Source organism: Nilaparvata lugens, chromosome 7, assembly GCF_014356525.2.
Source record: "Nilaparvata lugens isolate BPH chromosome 7, ASM1435652v1, whole genome shotgun sequence".
In the NCBI taxonomy this organism is placed as follows: Eukaryota; Metazoa; Arthropoda; class Insecta; order Hemiptera; family Delphacidae; genus Nilaparvata; species Nilaparvata lugens.
In genome coordinates, this window is record NC_052510.1 from 28259304 (window position 1) to 28278147 (window position 18844).

The following is an 18844-nucleotide window of genomic DNA, read 5'->3' on the forward strand; positions in this document are numbered from 1 at the left end:
TTGGTCTCTAAGAAATTTCAAAGTTAGGAGAGCAGCTGTATGGTATGCATTGTTTACGATTGTTTTTATTTTATGCAATTATTTCTGAGAAACTTTCTCGCTTTCACCACTCACTCATACTTGAAAGCTTGAAACAAAAAGGCAGCATGCCGAAAATTTCATGTTTTCAGCTCGACATTGACGAACTTAATCATTAAAAATAACTATAAGTCGGATAGAAATTATCTATAAATGATTAATAGAGAGAAGATAATATAATCTTCGTTATTTTGATACAAAATTCTTACTTAATACCACATCTCAAAATTCTGAGAGAAGTGATATTCAAAAGAAAAACATAATTCGCGATGTCTTTTATTTCATAGAAAAATTAAATTTATTTTTCAATTCTGAAACATTTTTAGCACTACTGGAATATCAGAGATGATATTCTACATAGGGAAAGTGCGGGGATACCGTGCACTCAAGTGAATTTATGCTCTTGTATTATATGTCAAAATAAAGTTCCTATATAAAGCTACGTGGGCCTACAGAATTTTGCGCCACAAACACGCGCTTTTCGCTTTTCATCAGATGATTATATGTGTATATGTACAGAAACAGAGAGATACAGATATAATAAGCATTGTATCAGCTGAAAAAAGTGAAATGCTTGTGTTCTTGGCGCGTAAGTCTGTACGCAGATCAAGAAATGAGCAATGCAAATCACTCTGAATAGGAATCATGATAACATATTTCAATCATCTCCATTCAAAAAAGGTCGTGAATTTATTAAAAAAGTTGACGAAGTAAAAAAATATTCTCCTAGCAAAAAATCTCTTCTAATACAGCCTTCCAGACTGGTACTAGTCGGGCATTCGTCGTGCAGGGCAGCAGCACTAACCAGCAGCGCTTCCAAACCAATAGCCTCAGAAAATAGGGTGCACGGTTTCGCCCTACTGGACAGTATTCCCCAATTTCCTACTGTTCTATGGTAAGATAAGGAATTTGAGAAAGTCGCAATTTTACACGAATTGGTAACGCTTTTTAATCCGAATTTCTTCGGATTAAGGGACAAGTCTCAACTTATTTCATGCAGACTATACTTGCATAATACGAAGAAACCGTCGTATATATAGGAAACCATCACAATAAGTACTATTCATATGATTGGAAATAGTGAAATTTAGTACGAAGATACTTTTATTCTATTTTTATATTTCTCGGCGACCTAAATTTAAACTCTAGCAACAAAACTACAGCTGAATACTTCAACTGTATGTCCTCAAATGGGTTCAAATCTTACATTAACAAAGATACCAGAATACAGCTCAATTCAAGGACATGTATTGATCACATCTTCCTGAAAACCTGCGAATTGAAGGATAATGATATTCAAGGCATCATTTTCAAGACAAATTTTACCGATCACTACTCCACTTGCTTACATATGCGCTCACCTAAGCCAACACCCAATAATAGAGTCCAAAATCACCGAGTAATAAATTTTGAAACATTATCCAAGAAGTAAATAACCCCACTACGGATGCAAACAAAGCCACCAATTTTTCATAGAAAAATTGCAAAACTTGATTGAAAACTCTTCTAGTAAACGGGCCATACCACACAAGCTGAAGCCATTGAAAAATTGGATCACAAAGGGTTTGATAAATTCCATTCGCCATAGAGACAAATTGCATAAAATGCTCATAAAACAACCTTTTAATGCTGAATTAAAAATAGAATATAAAAATTACAGGAACCTACTGAATAAACTCATAAAACAATGTAAGTTTAGGTACTATGAAAATAAAATTATAGATGCTAAAGGTAATAGAAAGAAAACGTGGAACTGCATCAATGAGATGATAGGCAACAATCAGAAATCACCAGCCCCGAAAGTTGATCCAGACATTCTCATTAACAATTTGACAACGTGGGTAGAGTTATGCTGAAAAGCTGTGGTCCACAAACAGTAACAATCATGCGCCAACTTTACCCAGGCAAACCACAGACACCCATATTAACTCACCAAACTCATTCTTCCTCTATCCAACAGATGAGAATGAAATTTCAAACTGTATTGCTTCTCTAAAGAATAGTGCAACCCCAGGTATAGATAAAATAGCAAAACAAACTATTAAAAGAATTTATCACTTAATTTCTAAGCCTTTTGCTGTAATTATAAACAAGTGCTTCACTGAAGGTGTATTCCCAAACCACTTCAAGATATCTTCTATTGTATCATTATTTAAATCACAACGATCCCTCAAATTAACGCCCAATAAGTCTTCTTAGTGTTTTTTCTAAAATCATGGAAAGAGTAATAAAGAGTCGTCTTATAAATTACCTGAATCTCCATGAAATTCTTCATGATAATCAATATGGTTTCCAAGAAGGGAAATGTACAGAGGATGCAATTTTAAAATTAATTAATATAATTTATAAGAATTTCAATACTAGAAAAAAACCTTAGCTGTATTTATTGATCTGAGTAAAGCTTTCGACACCATACCGCATAGAAGATTGCTTGAGAAATCACAGTATCTGGGCATAAGAGGTATTCCCCTGAAATTATTCACTGATTATTTGAAAGATCGTACTCAACACCTAGCCCTGGATAATAGAACAAGTACTGCCATGTTATCCAATTATGGTTTGCCACAAGGCACAGTACTATCTCCAATTCTATTTCTTTTGTACATAAATGATACCGTATGCTGAAAATGGATATTGAAAATAGTGATATTATTTCCTATGCGGATGACACCACTCTAATATTTACTGCTGATACGTGGGCGACATGAAAAGCATCAGTGAAAAAGGCCTCAAGAAACTAAAATCATATTTAGATGATCATACCCTGACGATTAATTCGAAAAAGTATCTATTTTACATTCTCTCCAAATAAGACTTGTCTCCCAAATAATTTGAATGAGCTGAGAATTCACTCATTTGGGGACAGTTCTGTCTGTGATTGTCCAATAATAAAATCGGTTACAAACACTAGATTTCTGGGTGTCATTCTGGATTGTCATTTAAGATGGGAAGTACAAATTATGAGCTTATGCCGTAGGTCAAGATACCTCATTCACAAATTCTATAATATTGGTATGCTAAAAAATAAGGAAATCGCTCGTCTGGTTTACTACTTTGCCTATGGACAATCAGTATTGCAATAGGGAATAATTGCATGGGGGGGGGTGCCAGAAACCTTCATTTCAATAAATTATTCGTTGTTAAAAAGTTTTTAATTAGAGCTATTTCATCCAAACCTAGACGATACCCCAGTAACGATCTTTTTATTGATTTCAATGTTTTAACGCTGAGACAGTTGTACACCAAAAGCCTTCTTCACTTTATATTGAAAAATAAGAATAATTTCAACCTGCGTGAGCCCATATACCACTTAAGACCTTCTAGCATAATCTACGATAATGATTGGACCGTGCTTGATGTATGTCGCCGAGACTTCCTGAATATTAATATGGATATCGGAAAAGGAAAAAATTGAATAAATATATACTCGAATATAATCTTAGTGAACTCCTATTTCAATAGTCTCCCTAGTTTTGAATCAAAAGATCTTGAGTTACTTGCTTACGATTAAAAACAGTTTGCACCCATTTGATTGCATCAGTAACTTATCATCAATTATTGTTTTGTTTGTTCTGTCAGTTTAGTTTCGTAGTACTCCTTTTCATTTCTCTTTTTTTAGTTAACTTGTTCATAGTATCATAGTAGTACCACAATGTAATTAAATATAATTATTGTCATCGTTGGTAATTGCAAAACCATTAGGTTCCTTAAGCATAACTACTATTAAATAGCTATGCGAACTTTGTTTTTCAATTAGTCTAATGCTTGTTTTATTCATAATCTTGCTTTCTTCTTTATAATTATAATCTCTTTCACCTCATCTCTGGAAAGTTTCCACTTTTATTTTTTAGGTACCTACCTACGTTAGTTATAATTATCAACTCTGTTGTAATTTTCTTTGTGTCTTTGTTTGATCTTTTTTTAATAACCTACCTGCGCACAGGTTTTAAACCTATGCAGGTATCATTTTCCCTCAAATATTACCCGTAATTATTTATAATAGACATTATATTTATTCTAGCAGCAATGCTACTTTCTTATTAATAAACTATAAATATATAGCTATATTTAGCATCATTTTGCTAATGCAATAAGTAAGTTCCCTTATTGTTTTTCGTTTTCTTTGTTTGTAATGTTTTTTTGGAAATAAAGTTCAAAGTTCAATTCAGTAGAAATGTGATTTTTACCGGAAAAAATCAGTTCACCGTTAAAATGTTAAAGTCGCATTGTATAAGGTTGCAAAAGATTAAGGGTGCACAAGGGAGAATGAGGTTTGAAATTAATTTCCACAAATTCATCTGGAAAAAACACAATTTATGCTTCCTTAATTGGTAACAATTGAATTGTTGTTGGTTTATCTCATATTTGAAAGAGTATTATCAAGATATTTAGAACCAACAGTTCTCTTTCCACTACCAATGCGTGGAACAAGATTATCTCTCGCATGATTATCTAGGTGTGATAATAGCTATGTCCCATGTGCGAGACTCTAGGCACATACTAGTCAAAACACTTCAAGGTAATCTAGTCTCCATCGACGTTTTTAAAATTGGAGGGCCCCTCAATCCGCCTGTTAGTGTCTTTCGTAGGCCTACACGCTAGAGATGGCATTTGTACGTCCAAAAACTTAATAAAGGCAGAGTAGCCTCTGAATTAGGCTATTTGGTAACATCATCCACAGATCTTCCGGTCGGTGTCAACTGGCGTCCATCAATTATTATTAATACCAGAAAAACAAATTATGTAAACCAGATAAAAAATATACTAGCATTGTGTCTATACTAGGACTCGACTCAAATAGAATAGAATAGAATAGAAATCAAGTATTATGTGTTAATGAGAATATATATGAACGAAAAGATGGAGTCTGTAGTCCATTCCATAAGGGAGTTTAGAGCAAATTTGAACGATTTCAGGTAAGGAAATCTGAACGACAGGTAAGACAGGGATAGTAAAGTCGGTAAATGCTGTATGACATAATGTCACTTTCCACTAATTTTCATTTAAACATCTATCAAATGAGAATGTATGGAGATTTACGTAATGACAAGCACAGATGTCCGCCAGTAGCTTTCTGCCTCTAATTTCCCTGTCTATGATATAAATTTGAATACAGGGGGAGGCCAAGGACCAGAACTATTCTGCAGGCCTCTACTTTCTTCACGAAACAGTAGCCTACTCAAGATGTATGAAGAACTATAGGCCTAACCTTGCAAAAGCGTGAAAATCAATTGAGTTTTCTGAAGATATCAGTCAGTATTCGATGATTAGTATGAGAGTTGGATGGATGTCATTGTGGGCTGTTGGCAGTTCTCAACTAAATTAATATTGAATTGTACAATGGGGGCACTCACAATGTTGTTTTAGCCAGCAAAAGTGCTATTTGATAACTCTGGATTGTGAACGCCCCATCTAAAACCATCTGCTATTAGCTAACTGCAGTAGGGACCCAAGCGGATAATTTGTGTAACTTGAAGTTAGTAAAAGGATAGAGTATTTGTGTATGTTAGAGTTGTACAAGGATCAAACCGCATTATTGAGGATAGGTGAGCAGCAGAGAAAGGCTTCTATAAGGAGAGGAGTGCGACAGGGCTGTAGTTTGTCACCATTACTATTCAACATTTATGTAGAGCAAGCTATTAATGAATTTATTTATTCTTACAAAAATCTAGGAGTGCAACCGGCATAACAGCCCAAACGCACTCATGAATACAGGAATACATTATTAAAAATTATTACAAAAAATAGATATATATATAAATACTAGAAAAGTAATAAAAGAGAATGTTTAAAATGGTACATGTGAAAAACAGAAAAGAAAAATAGTATAATAGCTACTCTGAGAAAGAAAAGAACAATGTTAAAGGTGAATGATAAAATTTGAATTTTGATTATTCAATAAGATCAATCATAACCACATAAAATAACAACATATAACCTACGTATTACATATGGTTCTAAGAGGAGTGATAAAAGAACTAGAGAAAAAGGGATCAAAAGGGAAGTGGGAAAAATATTAAAAGTTAGTTAGTGGAAAAAGGGTGACCATGGAGAGAACAAAGAAAAGGCCATTGTGAACCAGAGTAAATTAAGAACAACAGGTCTATATTACTCTTCAATTGAAGAATGGAGACATTTTTCTCTTGAAGCTCCATTTAGACAAGGATAAGAGATCCACCTGACCATCACAGCAGAGGAATATACGAGGAATACGATTCATTGGTGAGTAATAATGACCAACCGTGTTACATCTACAGATTGAGAACTCTTGCCGATTACGATTATTGAAGACAGGAACCTTAAAATTCAGCCTTGCCAACAGATTAGGACTGCTCACGGAACCGTTCACACCAGTTGGAAACCCCAAAGGACAAGGACGATTCTGTTTTCTACAAAATAACAATCTCAAAAATTTATTCTGAAAAATTTCAATCTCATGTATCAGACCCACCTGATGGGGATCCCAAACCACCGCGCAATATTCAAGCAAGCTCTGAACAAGGCTAGGAAACAGAGCCATCAAGCCTTTAACATTTCTAAACCCAGCCGTAGATCTCATAATGAAACCCAGCATCCTATTAGCCCTACCAACCAAAGAATGGACATGGGGAGCAAAACTCAGAGAAGAATCAAACAATACACCCAGATCCTTGAAACTATCGACTCTAGAGAGTTGAAAGCCGTTAATTCTATAATTGGAAATAGGATAATTCAGCTTACAAGTGAAGACCATAAATTTACATTTGCCAACATTGAGATCGCGGCCGCTATCCGTGCACCACCCCGAGACAAAATCCAGGTCACTTTGCAGCAGAACAGAGTCATTATGGCAATCAATCCTCCTGTAGATCTTCAAGTCATCAGCAAACATCAAACAATTGGATTGCAACAAGCAGCCAGGTAGGTCATTAATAAACATTAAGAACAACAAAGGGCCCAAATTACTACCCTGAGGCACACCAGAGGAACTGACATAAGTGCTAGATTTCAAATTCAAGACAGAAACATAATTAAGACGATCACTCAGGTAGTCAGAAAAGAAACTAACAAGCTGAGGCACCAAACCAAAACTAGATAATTTGCAAACAAGCCGCTTATGACTGATTCTATCAAAAGCCTTGGAAAAGTCAGTGTATACTACATCCACTCTACCCCCAACATCAAGCGCCTCTGAAACATCAGCTGTGAACTCAAGCAAGTTAGTTGTGGTTGAGCGACCCCTCAGGAAACCATGCTGACTATTAGATAAAAAGGGACTAATATGACAAATCACACAATCATAAAGCACTCTCTCAAATACCTTAGCAAAAGGTGACAATTGAGTTATTGGGCGGAAGTTGGATATGTCATTCCTTCTTCCAGACTTAAATATGGGAATAACCTTACCAATTTTCCATCTGGTGGGGAACACTGAAGACCTCAAGGACAGATCAAAGATGAAATTCATGGGAGGAAGAGAAGGTCCTTTTACTATGAGGATCCGACAATAGGAAATTCAATAGAATTCAATTCAAGATGGCAGAAAAAATAGCGAATAATTACTAAAAACCATGTTTTTCACGGTTTTCTCGGAAACGGCTCTAACAATTTTCTTCAAATTTATACCATGGATAGCTATTCATAAGCCCTATCAACTGACATGAGTCTCATTTCTGGTAAAATTGCAGGAGCTCCGTAATATTCTTGAGAAAAATGGCGGATAATCACTAAAAAACCATGTTTTTCACGGTTTTCTCGAAAACAGCTCTAACGATTTTTTTTCAAATTTATACCATGGATAGCTATTCATAAGCCCTATCAACTAACATGAGTCTCATTTCTGGTAAAATTGCAGGAGCTCCGTAATATTCTTGAGAAAAATGGCGGATAATTACTAAAAAAACATGTTTTTCACGATTTTCTCAAAAATGACTAGACCGATTTTTTTCAAATTCATACCCTGTATAGTTATTCATCAGCTATATTAACTGGCATGAGTCTTCTTTCTGGGTAGCTAATGGGGGGTCCACCCCAATCTTGAGAAATGGACTTTGTAACCTCCTTCTCCGTGCATGAGGTAGGTAGGTAGAGCAGTTCATGAAAAGAACACATAGTCGAGATATTTCATCTGTAGAACAGCTGTTTTGACGACTTTTAAAAAATATCGAATTTCACAATTTACACAAAGGAAAAAGTACTCTGAAAACAATTATATATACGGTACACATATATACAGTAGTCTGATCGTAGTTTCAAATATGTTGCTGTCAATCGTCTCTATGTTATTCTCCTGAATTATTCACCTTTAAGAATGGGGCTTACAGTTCAATGAGCAAGGAAAGTTGTGTGAGTGCGCCACACCAGATTTTTTTCTAACGTACCACTATAGCACATTGAGTTAACACAGACTTAGCAAATAGCTGGAGATAGCGAATAGCTCGACTTAGCCAGCTAACTCCAACATTGTGAATACCCCTATTGGGTAGATCTTATCACATTTACATTTATCCTCATAATCATTAGATAGGTAGCTGTCGATGCTATTCAGCATTTATTACATTTAGCTTCTCGATGATCACCAAATATTTTACTGATTAAATAAAAAAAAAATTCTCTCAACAATGCATGATAGAAAATAATGTTTAATTTCAGGTGAGAATGGGGTGGTTCTACAATGGAAAATGCACTAGTAAAGCCCGCTTAGATGGAAAAACAGCTGTCGTTACAGGATGTAATACAGGTATTGGCAAACATACAGTCTTGGACCTCAGTAGAAGAGGTAAGAGCAACTTTAATCCAAACATGAACTGAGACGAAGTAGCCTTACAAACCAATGTTTCACTGTAATGGAATTCTTTCCATTATAAAGAGAATATGAAAACTATAGAGAAAATAAGTTGTATATAGTCAACTAAATATCCATTTTACTTATTGATGATAATTCTTTGAACATTTTTTCAAAATAATAATTAGTATTTGAGAAATGGCTTAGCCTAGTTTCTCCTCCATGTTCATAATTATATTATATTTTTTACAATAAATGAATGAATAAAAAAGTTGGATGATAGAAGAGGACTACAGTAATTATTTTTACCTGGTCTGAACATTTTATTTATTCACAATTCAAGGTTTTAGTTTGAGAATCCAGAAATAAGTTTGTGTCAATGCCAGTACGATAAAAACGTACTGTAAATCTCGATGTGAGAGAAAAACTTAGGTACCGGTACCTAGTTATTAATTTTTCAATAGATAATATAAATATCGATGATATTATTACACGGAACAGATAAGATTGATATTTCCAATTATGTACCGTATACTGTATTTTTGTACGGTTGAAGAAGTTTTTTGTGATCTAGTCCTTTCTCAGATGAAAGCTGTACACGAGAACTAATAATTACATAATTATATATGGACAAGAATATTTGAAATACATCACAAGTCTTAATTATAAGATCTACCATAATACAATCCATCACGTGATGATTGAATCCAATACGTATATCTTTTATTCATAGGTCATTCATTTTTAGCTTTAGTGAGTTATGTTTAGAAAGTTCTAGTGAGTTAGTATACACGTAAAATGCATTCAATGTATTAATGCATGTAATGTGGACTACTTTCAATTAGTTGAATCATATAAATTTAGTTGGTTTACGTAAATCATTTACATAATGTGTGTCCCTTATATAACTATACCATTCTTTGACAATTCAATGTTGCTAATTTTAAATGTGGTACTTATAATGTTTGACAAATTGATGGTGACAGATGAGTAAAACCATATATCTATTTAGATCATACTATAATTTTGAATTATAGGAGCTCGGGTGATAATGGCATGTCGCAATTTGGAAAAAGCGGAAGAAGCAGCAAATGATATAAGAAAAACTCTGGAAGGAGTAGAAAATGTGGGAGAATTATCAATAAAGCACCTTGATCTCTCGTCATTGTCATCTGTCAGAAAGTGTGCGGAACAACTACTCAAAGAGGAGACCAATATACATTTATTGATCAACAATGCTGGTGAGAAAATTTGTTTGCTATTATTCAGTTTTACTTACGCTATGACAATCCTATCCTAGCATTCAACAATAATTATTATCAACTATTCTCATATTCAAGATTTTCCAACATTTTCCAGAAGGTATTATAAGCTGATTTGAAACTTCTAAAGGACTATGAGCAACAAAACTACATTCAACAAAATTTTCAAAATAGAGTAAGGAGATTTATTGTTTGAATATTCGTGATTTTTCAATTTGTGAAATTTGTTTTTCTTGGAAATAATTTGTTTCCAAAGACTAATATGAATGATGATACAGTACTTTGATACCTAAATTTATATGATATGAAGTATTGGAGTTAGGGGGACAACAAAAAATTCATACTGTTCAACATATACTCAATACTACATATTGTATCACAAGAAATAAAATAAATTTACCTTGGTACCCGTTCTACGCAGAAGTGAAGTGAAAATGGAAAATTCATTATCTTTTTTTTCAATTGTAATTTGACTGCAATCTAACACTTTGGTTAATGAACAGTTCAATTCTAACTTAAATTAATAGGTTAAAGTTCGACATTAAAGGGGTATTCACTCCTTCACAGTCTAAGTGAGCAATCAATGCCCATGCACTGTTTCTTTCAGAATAACTCTTACTACATTATCATGAAGTGAAGAGTCACCAATCACAATTCATAATAGGGGTAGAAACAGAAATTGTTCTAAATTATATTTATTGATTGCTTTGCTTTTAGGTGTAATGATGTGCCCACGCCAGTTAACTGAAGATGGGTATGAAATGCAATTCGCTACCAATCATCTTGGACACTTTTTATTGACTCTTATATTGTTACCAAGGATACTGAACTCAGCACCAGCACGAATTGTAAACGTTTCTTCGATAGCTCATAAATTTGGTGAGATATTTATACACAATAGGTGTTCTCCTTTATACTTTTCATAATATTAATAATAGGTAGGTACTTTTATTAATAATTAGAAATACTTTTTTATTATTGATTCTCAATGGCAACCAGAAAACCAATAGCCTAATTTATTCTAATACAAGGAAAACTAAGGAAATGTAAATGACCGTTTTAGAATTTGAATGTGGAAAAATATAGATTGTTGTGGTACGGCACCGTGAGTCTATTAGAAATGCGTGAGCCATTGATTTTTCAAATCGATCAAGCTTGAAAAATTTATCACTTCGAAAGAGAGACTTTGAAGTTTTGTTTCAATCGATTTAGAACTCGAAAATTCGTGTGCAATATTGCTGTTTATAGCTTGTATTTTTTCGTGAATTGAGACGAAAGCATTAAAGTCATCTGTCCAACCTTTTTCCAGTATGGATGATGAATAGTAATCTGAATGAATAAATTTATACAATAATTATATCTTACAGGCTCACTACATTCGAAAGACATAAATTTGGAGAAATCATACCAGCCCGTTATCGCTTATGGACGATCTAAGCTCTGTAATATTTTGTTTACGAAAGAGCTTGCTAAGAGATTGGAAGGTAATACCGTAGTAGACAGAAAATAACACTCTTCTATATTCTGTAGAAATAGCCTTGATTAAGATTAAGCCAACAAGGAAACTATGAATATTTTTTCAAGATCCACTTTGAAGCAAAAACAATTATATACAGTACTTACATTATAAGAAATAATTTTCCAACACTTTTAATATCCCTCTTATTTTGTAAACTTTTATTTACGATTGGAATGGATGTAAACTAGTATAGTATCATTGCACGTTTACGAAATGACCATTTAGAAATAAATTTATCAAATTATTGGATTTTATTCATGTTTCAATATTGAATGATTTGTCGTTGATCAATAAATAAATTCTACGATCTATGAAATTGTACATCACAATCAATGTATTTTATTTTTGTTCTCTCTCATAGCGACGCACTTAGGAGCTTCATAATTTGCAACTATTTCACACTATGCTGTTTATTATGATTTCGATTTATTATACAGTACGGTACCTAGAAGATTACTATTTTGATAGATTCGATGGACAAAATGAAAATGGATGATAGATGTAGTCATTAAATTGGGAAAACAACAAATTGTATACACCGTATTGTGAAAATTTTTTGAACAAGGAATTAAAGGGACATACCGAGAATACGATGGGAGGATGAGATCAGAAATGATCTAATAATAAGAAAGGATAATATAAGATAAGATATATTTATTGATAATTGTTACAAGGCTGTTGCCTATGGTAACATTGGTAACATTTACAAAAATTAAAAATATAAAATTAAATCAAACTTAAGATATAAATAATTATTTAACAGTTCTGCATCAGTATTAATCAATTACAAATATCAAAGGTCAAATATCAAGGATGGGGAAGATTGAGTGAAGACAGAGAGGCTTGAAGGAATCTTGTGGAGGAAGAGAAATTCCACCCTGGTCTGTGGAGCTAAATAAAAAATCATTATTTTCACTAAGCAGTAGAATTTTAAGCAAACAGAAGTGAATGCAACCAGTTGACGTATTGATCACTTCCTACAACTCATTAAATTAAGGCTTGTTTTATTGTGCACTCACTTTAAACATGTGCCTATTCAATTAAGTATACTGATTTACTCTCGTTTATGTTTTATTTCACTTTTCGCGTTGATGGATGTATGAATGTTTGTATAATTCAGGAACAGGCGTGACAGTGTACAGTCTGCATCCGGGTGTAGTCGACACCGACCTGGACCGTCACCTGGACTCGGCCTTCTTCCCGGGCAGCCGCTGGTTCTACAGAACTTTCGGCAACATGTTCAAGAAGTCATCAGAGCAGGGAGCACAGACCACACTCTATTGTGCCGTTGATGAGAGCACTGCCAACCAAACAGGCTTATACTACGAGTGAGTAATATCTATTCAATATCTATAAGGGTCGATTGCTGAGATTGGGACTCTTGCACTCGGCTGAAACCCGGGTTTTCATCTGCGGATAAAAATTCGGTTTACTGAGATCAGGATTTCAATGCTCAGTCTTAAAAGGTATCCGACCGGCAATTATCACAGAGAAAAACCGGCGGTCTAAAAATCGGATTGCTGAGATTGAATTTAACCTCTGTGGATTGCTGAGTTCAAGCATAGATCAACTCGGGTCTAAAAGATAATGTTGGTGGTTTGCTGAGATCGAGAACAAGCTTAAATGAGATAATCTCAAGAGTAAAGATGATGATTATAGCCACAAACTTAGGCCTACTAGGAGGCAGGTTTAAGTTCAGGATTAAGCTATTAACTGGTTATTGTTTTAATTTTATCAAGAATGAATTAATTAGTGTCCTTCTTTGAAATCTGAACTATTTAATTATCCACAAAGTCATATTAAGAATGTTTTTCTTTCCTTCTCTGAACGTAATAACAAGCAGTTTTTTACAACTAGTAGCTTTACATCTGGTTTATCTTCGGTTTTTTCCACTGATGTAAAACATACTAACACAGAAAATGTGAATAAAAAAATCTTCTAACGTCATAACATTATTGTTAAGAATACTCGAGAGATAAGAAAAACAGAATTGTTCATGCAGTTCCCCTTCCCCCGCTTCACCCTCATTGCTGTTTGAGAAGAAGGCTTCTCCCTCCACAACCTCAGTCTTCAGCACTTGGCTGACCCATAAACAACCATCTCTCGTGAGTATAGCTGAAAAGCTCTCGTTTTTGTTACCTTCACACAGCTCATATATTCATACATGTTAACCAGTTCTAAATTTTGCGGTCCTCCTAGCTCTCATAGAATTACCAAACTTGGTCCTCCGGGCCGGATTTTCGGTACTAGTGCCTATGGAAAAAAGGAAAAAACTATTCTCTAGTGTATGGACTGGTTCCCTATAGTTCGCATTTTGTTTTAAAATTCGTTCGCTAGAGCTGTGTGAACGTGTGTGCTCAGTGTTTGAACTCTCAAAAAGCCAAAAACTTCTTATCTCTCAAAGTTCTCACTTTCAATTTATTTCGATTTCCTCAATTTCGTGTTTGTATTGAGTGATGCCATCTGCCATTTTTGTCATTTGTGGCATTGTGCTTGTGACAATCCTACAATCTACAATTTATAAACTGCATGTTTTATTGCAACCGCAACGGTTCTTCAAGAATTATTCACCTTGAATTCAAACTTCAGTTATTGCGCAGATCCACCACACAATCTCAACCATGCCTACGCAGTCATGTGAAGATCAGTTGGATTTCTACACACCCAGTCTATGCTAGGCGCAGATCAGCACTCACCCACCAGCAACGCAACAGGAACCTGTCTGATACAGTATCTTCGTGTTTATGACCTGTTTACACATTCAGTATCTTGATACAGTATCTAACCTTCACAATAAGAGTATCACAGACTGCTCACCTTAAAAACAGCTCTGTGCTCTCTACACCACTGGGAAGTGGGAACAACTTCTGGGCTCTGTAAATGTAAACAAATGCCATAACCTCAAATATCTCTTATAATATTACAATGTCAAATCACGGTGAGGCTGAGAACTCTCTATCAGAGTCAAGATTGAATGAAACCACTCAACAAGCCAATCATGAAAGTCAAGGCTCCTCTGCTTTGAAAATACTGCTGGTAAAAGGGAAAAGACTTATTGATAAAATATTTCATGCAATCTCAAATCTACCAGGTGTCCCCTCGGATTTTATTATCCAAGATGTCAGAAATGATTTTAGAACCTTTGAGTCTTTACAAGACAAAATTACAGAAATTGCTCTAAATTCAGATTCCTTGGATCAGGAGTATGATATCATGATAGAGCATTACAACAGTTTGTACTCTAAATTCACGGCAAAATGTAGACAGCCATCAACCACTGACACTGTGAGTAGAAACAGTTCTAATAATATTCATCTCCCTCAAGTCAAATTAATTAAATTTAATGGTGAAATAGAAAGTTGGATGGAATTTATAAATATGTTTGATGCTTTAATACACAACAATGATTCATTATCCAATATTGAAAAGTTTCATTATTTGTTTATTTATTTATTTATTTGTTTATACATGTCATAGGCCATTACAAGAAAGCATGGACAATTGTCATACAAAAATCAGTCAATAAAAACATAACTTAATCTAGCAATACTAGTTCTTATTTCTAAACAATGCATTATATTAAGATGACAAAAGTAACTATGACTATGATGCACACTATTATAGATACCAGTAACACAAAAAACAAACATTTATAGATAAAAAATAGAATAGTAGAGTACGGTACTAAAATATAGTCAGTCTATCAGCCTCTTTCACATAGTAATTAATCTTGAAAATGTTGAAAGGAAGGCCTAGGATTTAATTTATGAGTGCCTGCCAACTATATGGACACTCCTCAATCAACCAGTCCTTAGTCATTCCCTTGAACAGGCCAAGTGATTGAGCCTCCTTTAACCGGGTTGGCAACGAATTAAAAACCTTTATACTTTTATGCTCCATACTTTGTTCATAAAATGCTGTTCGGTGCTGATTAATTCTCACAACATTTCTTGATCTGGTGAAATGATCATGAATATCAGATCCTGTTGTCCAACTGTCATGTGACTTATAAGCAAAAATAGCCAGGTTGTAAATATAAAGAGCAGGAACTGTCATGATTCTTGATGACTTGAAAATGGACCGACAAGTAAATCTATGGGGCTTCCCAAATATGATCCTAACAGTTCTCTTCTGGGCTTTGAAAACCATCAGTGCATCTCTTGAGGCTGCTGAATTGAGTTTTTTTATCAGTGATTCCACATGAACTTACCATGCCAAATTCCGGTCGACAGTCACTCCCAGGAACCCTGCCGAGGTAGAGGGCTGAACCTCCTCACCATCAATATCAAACTGAAAAGAGCCCAGCTGTGATCGCTGTATCTGGAATTCAATAAATGAGGTTTTCTTAATGTTTACCTCCAACAAGTTTGCCTTGCACCACTGAGCCACCTCACCAAGCACAGAGTCTGCAGTCAGCTGAAGTTCATCACTATTCCTAGCTGTTATTAGGAAATTTGAATCATCAGCAAAGAGAACTGATTTGGCATGATGTACATTTGCAGGGAGGTCATTAATTTAAATCAGAAACAGAAGGGGGCCCAAAATTGATCCCTGTGGGACCCCTCTCCCAACAGGACGAAGTTCAGACCTGAATTTACCATTAATGACAACACCATTATTGCCCTCTATTTCAACCATCTGGTTTCTGTTACTAAGATAAGACTCAATCATCGACAAGAAATTACCTCTAATTCCATAGTAATGAAGCTTCCTTAGGAGAATGCTGTGGTTCAGGCTGTCAAATGCCTTCTTCATATCAACGAAAAACCCCATGACCTTAACACCCTGATCCAATGATGAATAGATATCACTGATGAAACTCTCCAATGCATCTACGGTTGACATCCCAGCTCTAAAACCATATTGACACTCACTTAAAAGATTGTTATTCAGGAAGTGAGCCAGCAAGGGGTCATATATTGCTCTCTCCCATACCTTGGACAAAGAGGTCAAGTTAGCTATAGGTCGGTATTTATCCACTTCCTTCCGAGAGCCTTTTTTGAAAATTGGCTTTAGCTTAGATACCTTGAAGCAGGCGGGGAATGACCCAGAAGCACATGATCTGTTCAGAAGCTGAGTGACAGGACCACTGACACAATGGAAAAACTCATTTAGTATTTTTGAAGGAATTCCATCAGACCCACTGGACATTTTCATTTTTAGCTTCTTAGCAATAGATACAACCTCTTGCTCAGACCAAGTTGGCATCTCAGAGACAGCAGCATTACCAGGGTTAGAATTTACAAGTAAATCACAAAAAGAAGGACCGTCAAAAACCCCCAAACTGAGCCTATTATTCGATGAAACCACCCCAGCAAAGTAGTCATTGAATACTTCAGCAACTTCACAAAGTGATCCTACTGGGAGGCCATCAATCACAATTAGATACTCAGTACTCACCCTGATGGGAGTTTCCTTCCTGATTAGATTCCATACAGCCTTAGATTTGTTGTCAGCAGAAGCTATCAGTCTCTTGGAATATTCAGTCTTGAGAGAATGGATCAGCAGTCTGATGTCAGAGGATATCTTTTTTAACAACTCACGAAACAGAGTATTTTGAGGATAAGCCTTCATAAACAGCTCCAGGTCTCGCTTCCTGTTACAGAGATCCTTCAAGTAAGGATTTGACCAGGGGATCTTTGAAGTATTACTGGGAATTCCTAACTTTCTCAAAGGAAAGGCCATTTCAAAACCCTGAACAAACATCTGGACAAAGTAATCAGTCTGAGCCTCGTGGTGAATCTCATTCAGATATATAGGTGACCAGTCACATTGACCTAAGTAGTGAGAGAATTTCAACTTGTTTTGATCAGAGAAAGATCGTTTCATTACAGCCTTGAGAGATTTCACCTGATGCAGAGGTAAAGGAACAACTATCTTCTGAGCAAAGTGATCGGACAGAGACAAGCTAATCACTCTTGACAATACAGCATCAATATATTTGACACTGATGAAACCATTATCCAACAGAGTGGAAGAGTGAGCTGTAACCCGAGTAGGCTCCCCAATCACATCCTGAAGACCATAGGCACAGAAGACTGACATCAACTCCTGCTTTGAGCTTGAGTTGCTGAGAAAGTCAACAGTAAAGTCGCCAATCACAATAATTCCCTTAAATCTCTTAAAAGTTGAAGAAAGAAGCTTGTCAAGCCTGTCAACAAATGTATCCATTGAGCTGTCAGGGGATCTATAAATACAGACTATTAGAAAATCACCCTCCACAGTCACAGCCGCTGCCTCAAAGTCTGACTCGCAAACCTCTGCTAAGCTGAATTCAGAGGTCAAAAATCCACATCTTGAATATATGGCCACACCACCGCCCTTTCGTAACTCTCTGTTGAAATAGCACACAAGATTAAAATTTTCAATATTAACACTTTCACTGCCATTCAACCACGTTTCAGAGAGACATAAGAGATCAACTCTACTTAGAGATTTGTTTTCCTGCATGTTTTGAATTTGCAGAGCCAACTCTGTGTTTTTATTACGAATACTTCGAACATTATAGTGCAGGACATTTAGAGTGACTGGGCCTGACATAGAATTAGGTGAGTGACCATGGTTGCTTCCAGCCTCAGCAAGACAGTCAATCAGATTTGTGCGATCTACAAATGTTTGCAATCGCTGGTTTAATCTAAAAAATTGATTGGTCTATAAGAGATCAAAACTGGAATTTCATGAGTAGCTACCACATCCTGATCAGTACGGTCAACCACTATAGAATCAGGTGTTGCTTCAATAGAGCAATGCACACTACCATTTTCGCCAATTCTCTCATCACATTGGAAAGGACCATCATCACTAGCACGTGAGCCACTACAGAAGGTGGCATCAACTGTCACAAAGGATTGTGTCATTGTATCATGAGCACGATAGCAGCTGTCAATTAGGTCACCGCTCACTGCCAGAGAATGAGGTGTGAGAGTATCTGGTCCAACATAATTATTTCTATCAGAGACTGAATTCTCAGTTACAATTCTGAAAATTCTCTTTGCAACCATGAACTTACCTCTCCTGTTCAAATGAAGACCGTGACTAGTGTGGAGACGTCTTTCAATAGACCATAAATCTAAAATTTTTACAGAGTGCAGTCTAGACAAACACCTTATGATTCGGTTTATAGCAGCTATAGATCTATTTTCAATGGAACTCTCAAAGAGATCGTAACGGTAGGGTATGGTTGATATTATCAGATTGTTGTGTCTGTAGGTCCCAATCACC

At 35.4% G+C, this 18844-nt stretch overlaps 1 protein-coding gene across 6 annotated transcripts in view; it reads left to right on the forward strand.

Annotated features, from left to right (window-relative positions):
• The window catches only part of LOC111054367 (retinol dehydrogenase 12), a 55901-nt gene that overhangs the window by 11830 nt on the left and 25227 nt on the right, over positions 1-18844 (forward strand). For 2 of the 6 annotated variants that reach the window (XM_022341384.2, XM_039432450.1), the window contains exons 2-6: positions 8710-8836; positions 9880-10083; positions 10822-10983; positions 11472-11588; positions 12744-12951. In XM_022341384.2, the coding sequence (XP_022197076.1) occupies positions 8716-8836; positions 9880-10083; positions 10822-10983; positions 11472-11588; positions 12744-12951 (812 nt within the window). In that variant the 5' untranslated portion in view covers positions 8710-8715. The remainder of the gene's footprint in view (positions 1-8709; positions 8837-9879; positions 10084-10821; positions 10984-11471; positions 11589-12743; positions 12952-18844) is intronic. The other 4 variants (XM_022341386.2, XM_039432451.1, XM_039432453.1 and 1 more) reach the window with 2 other exon arrangements.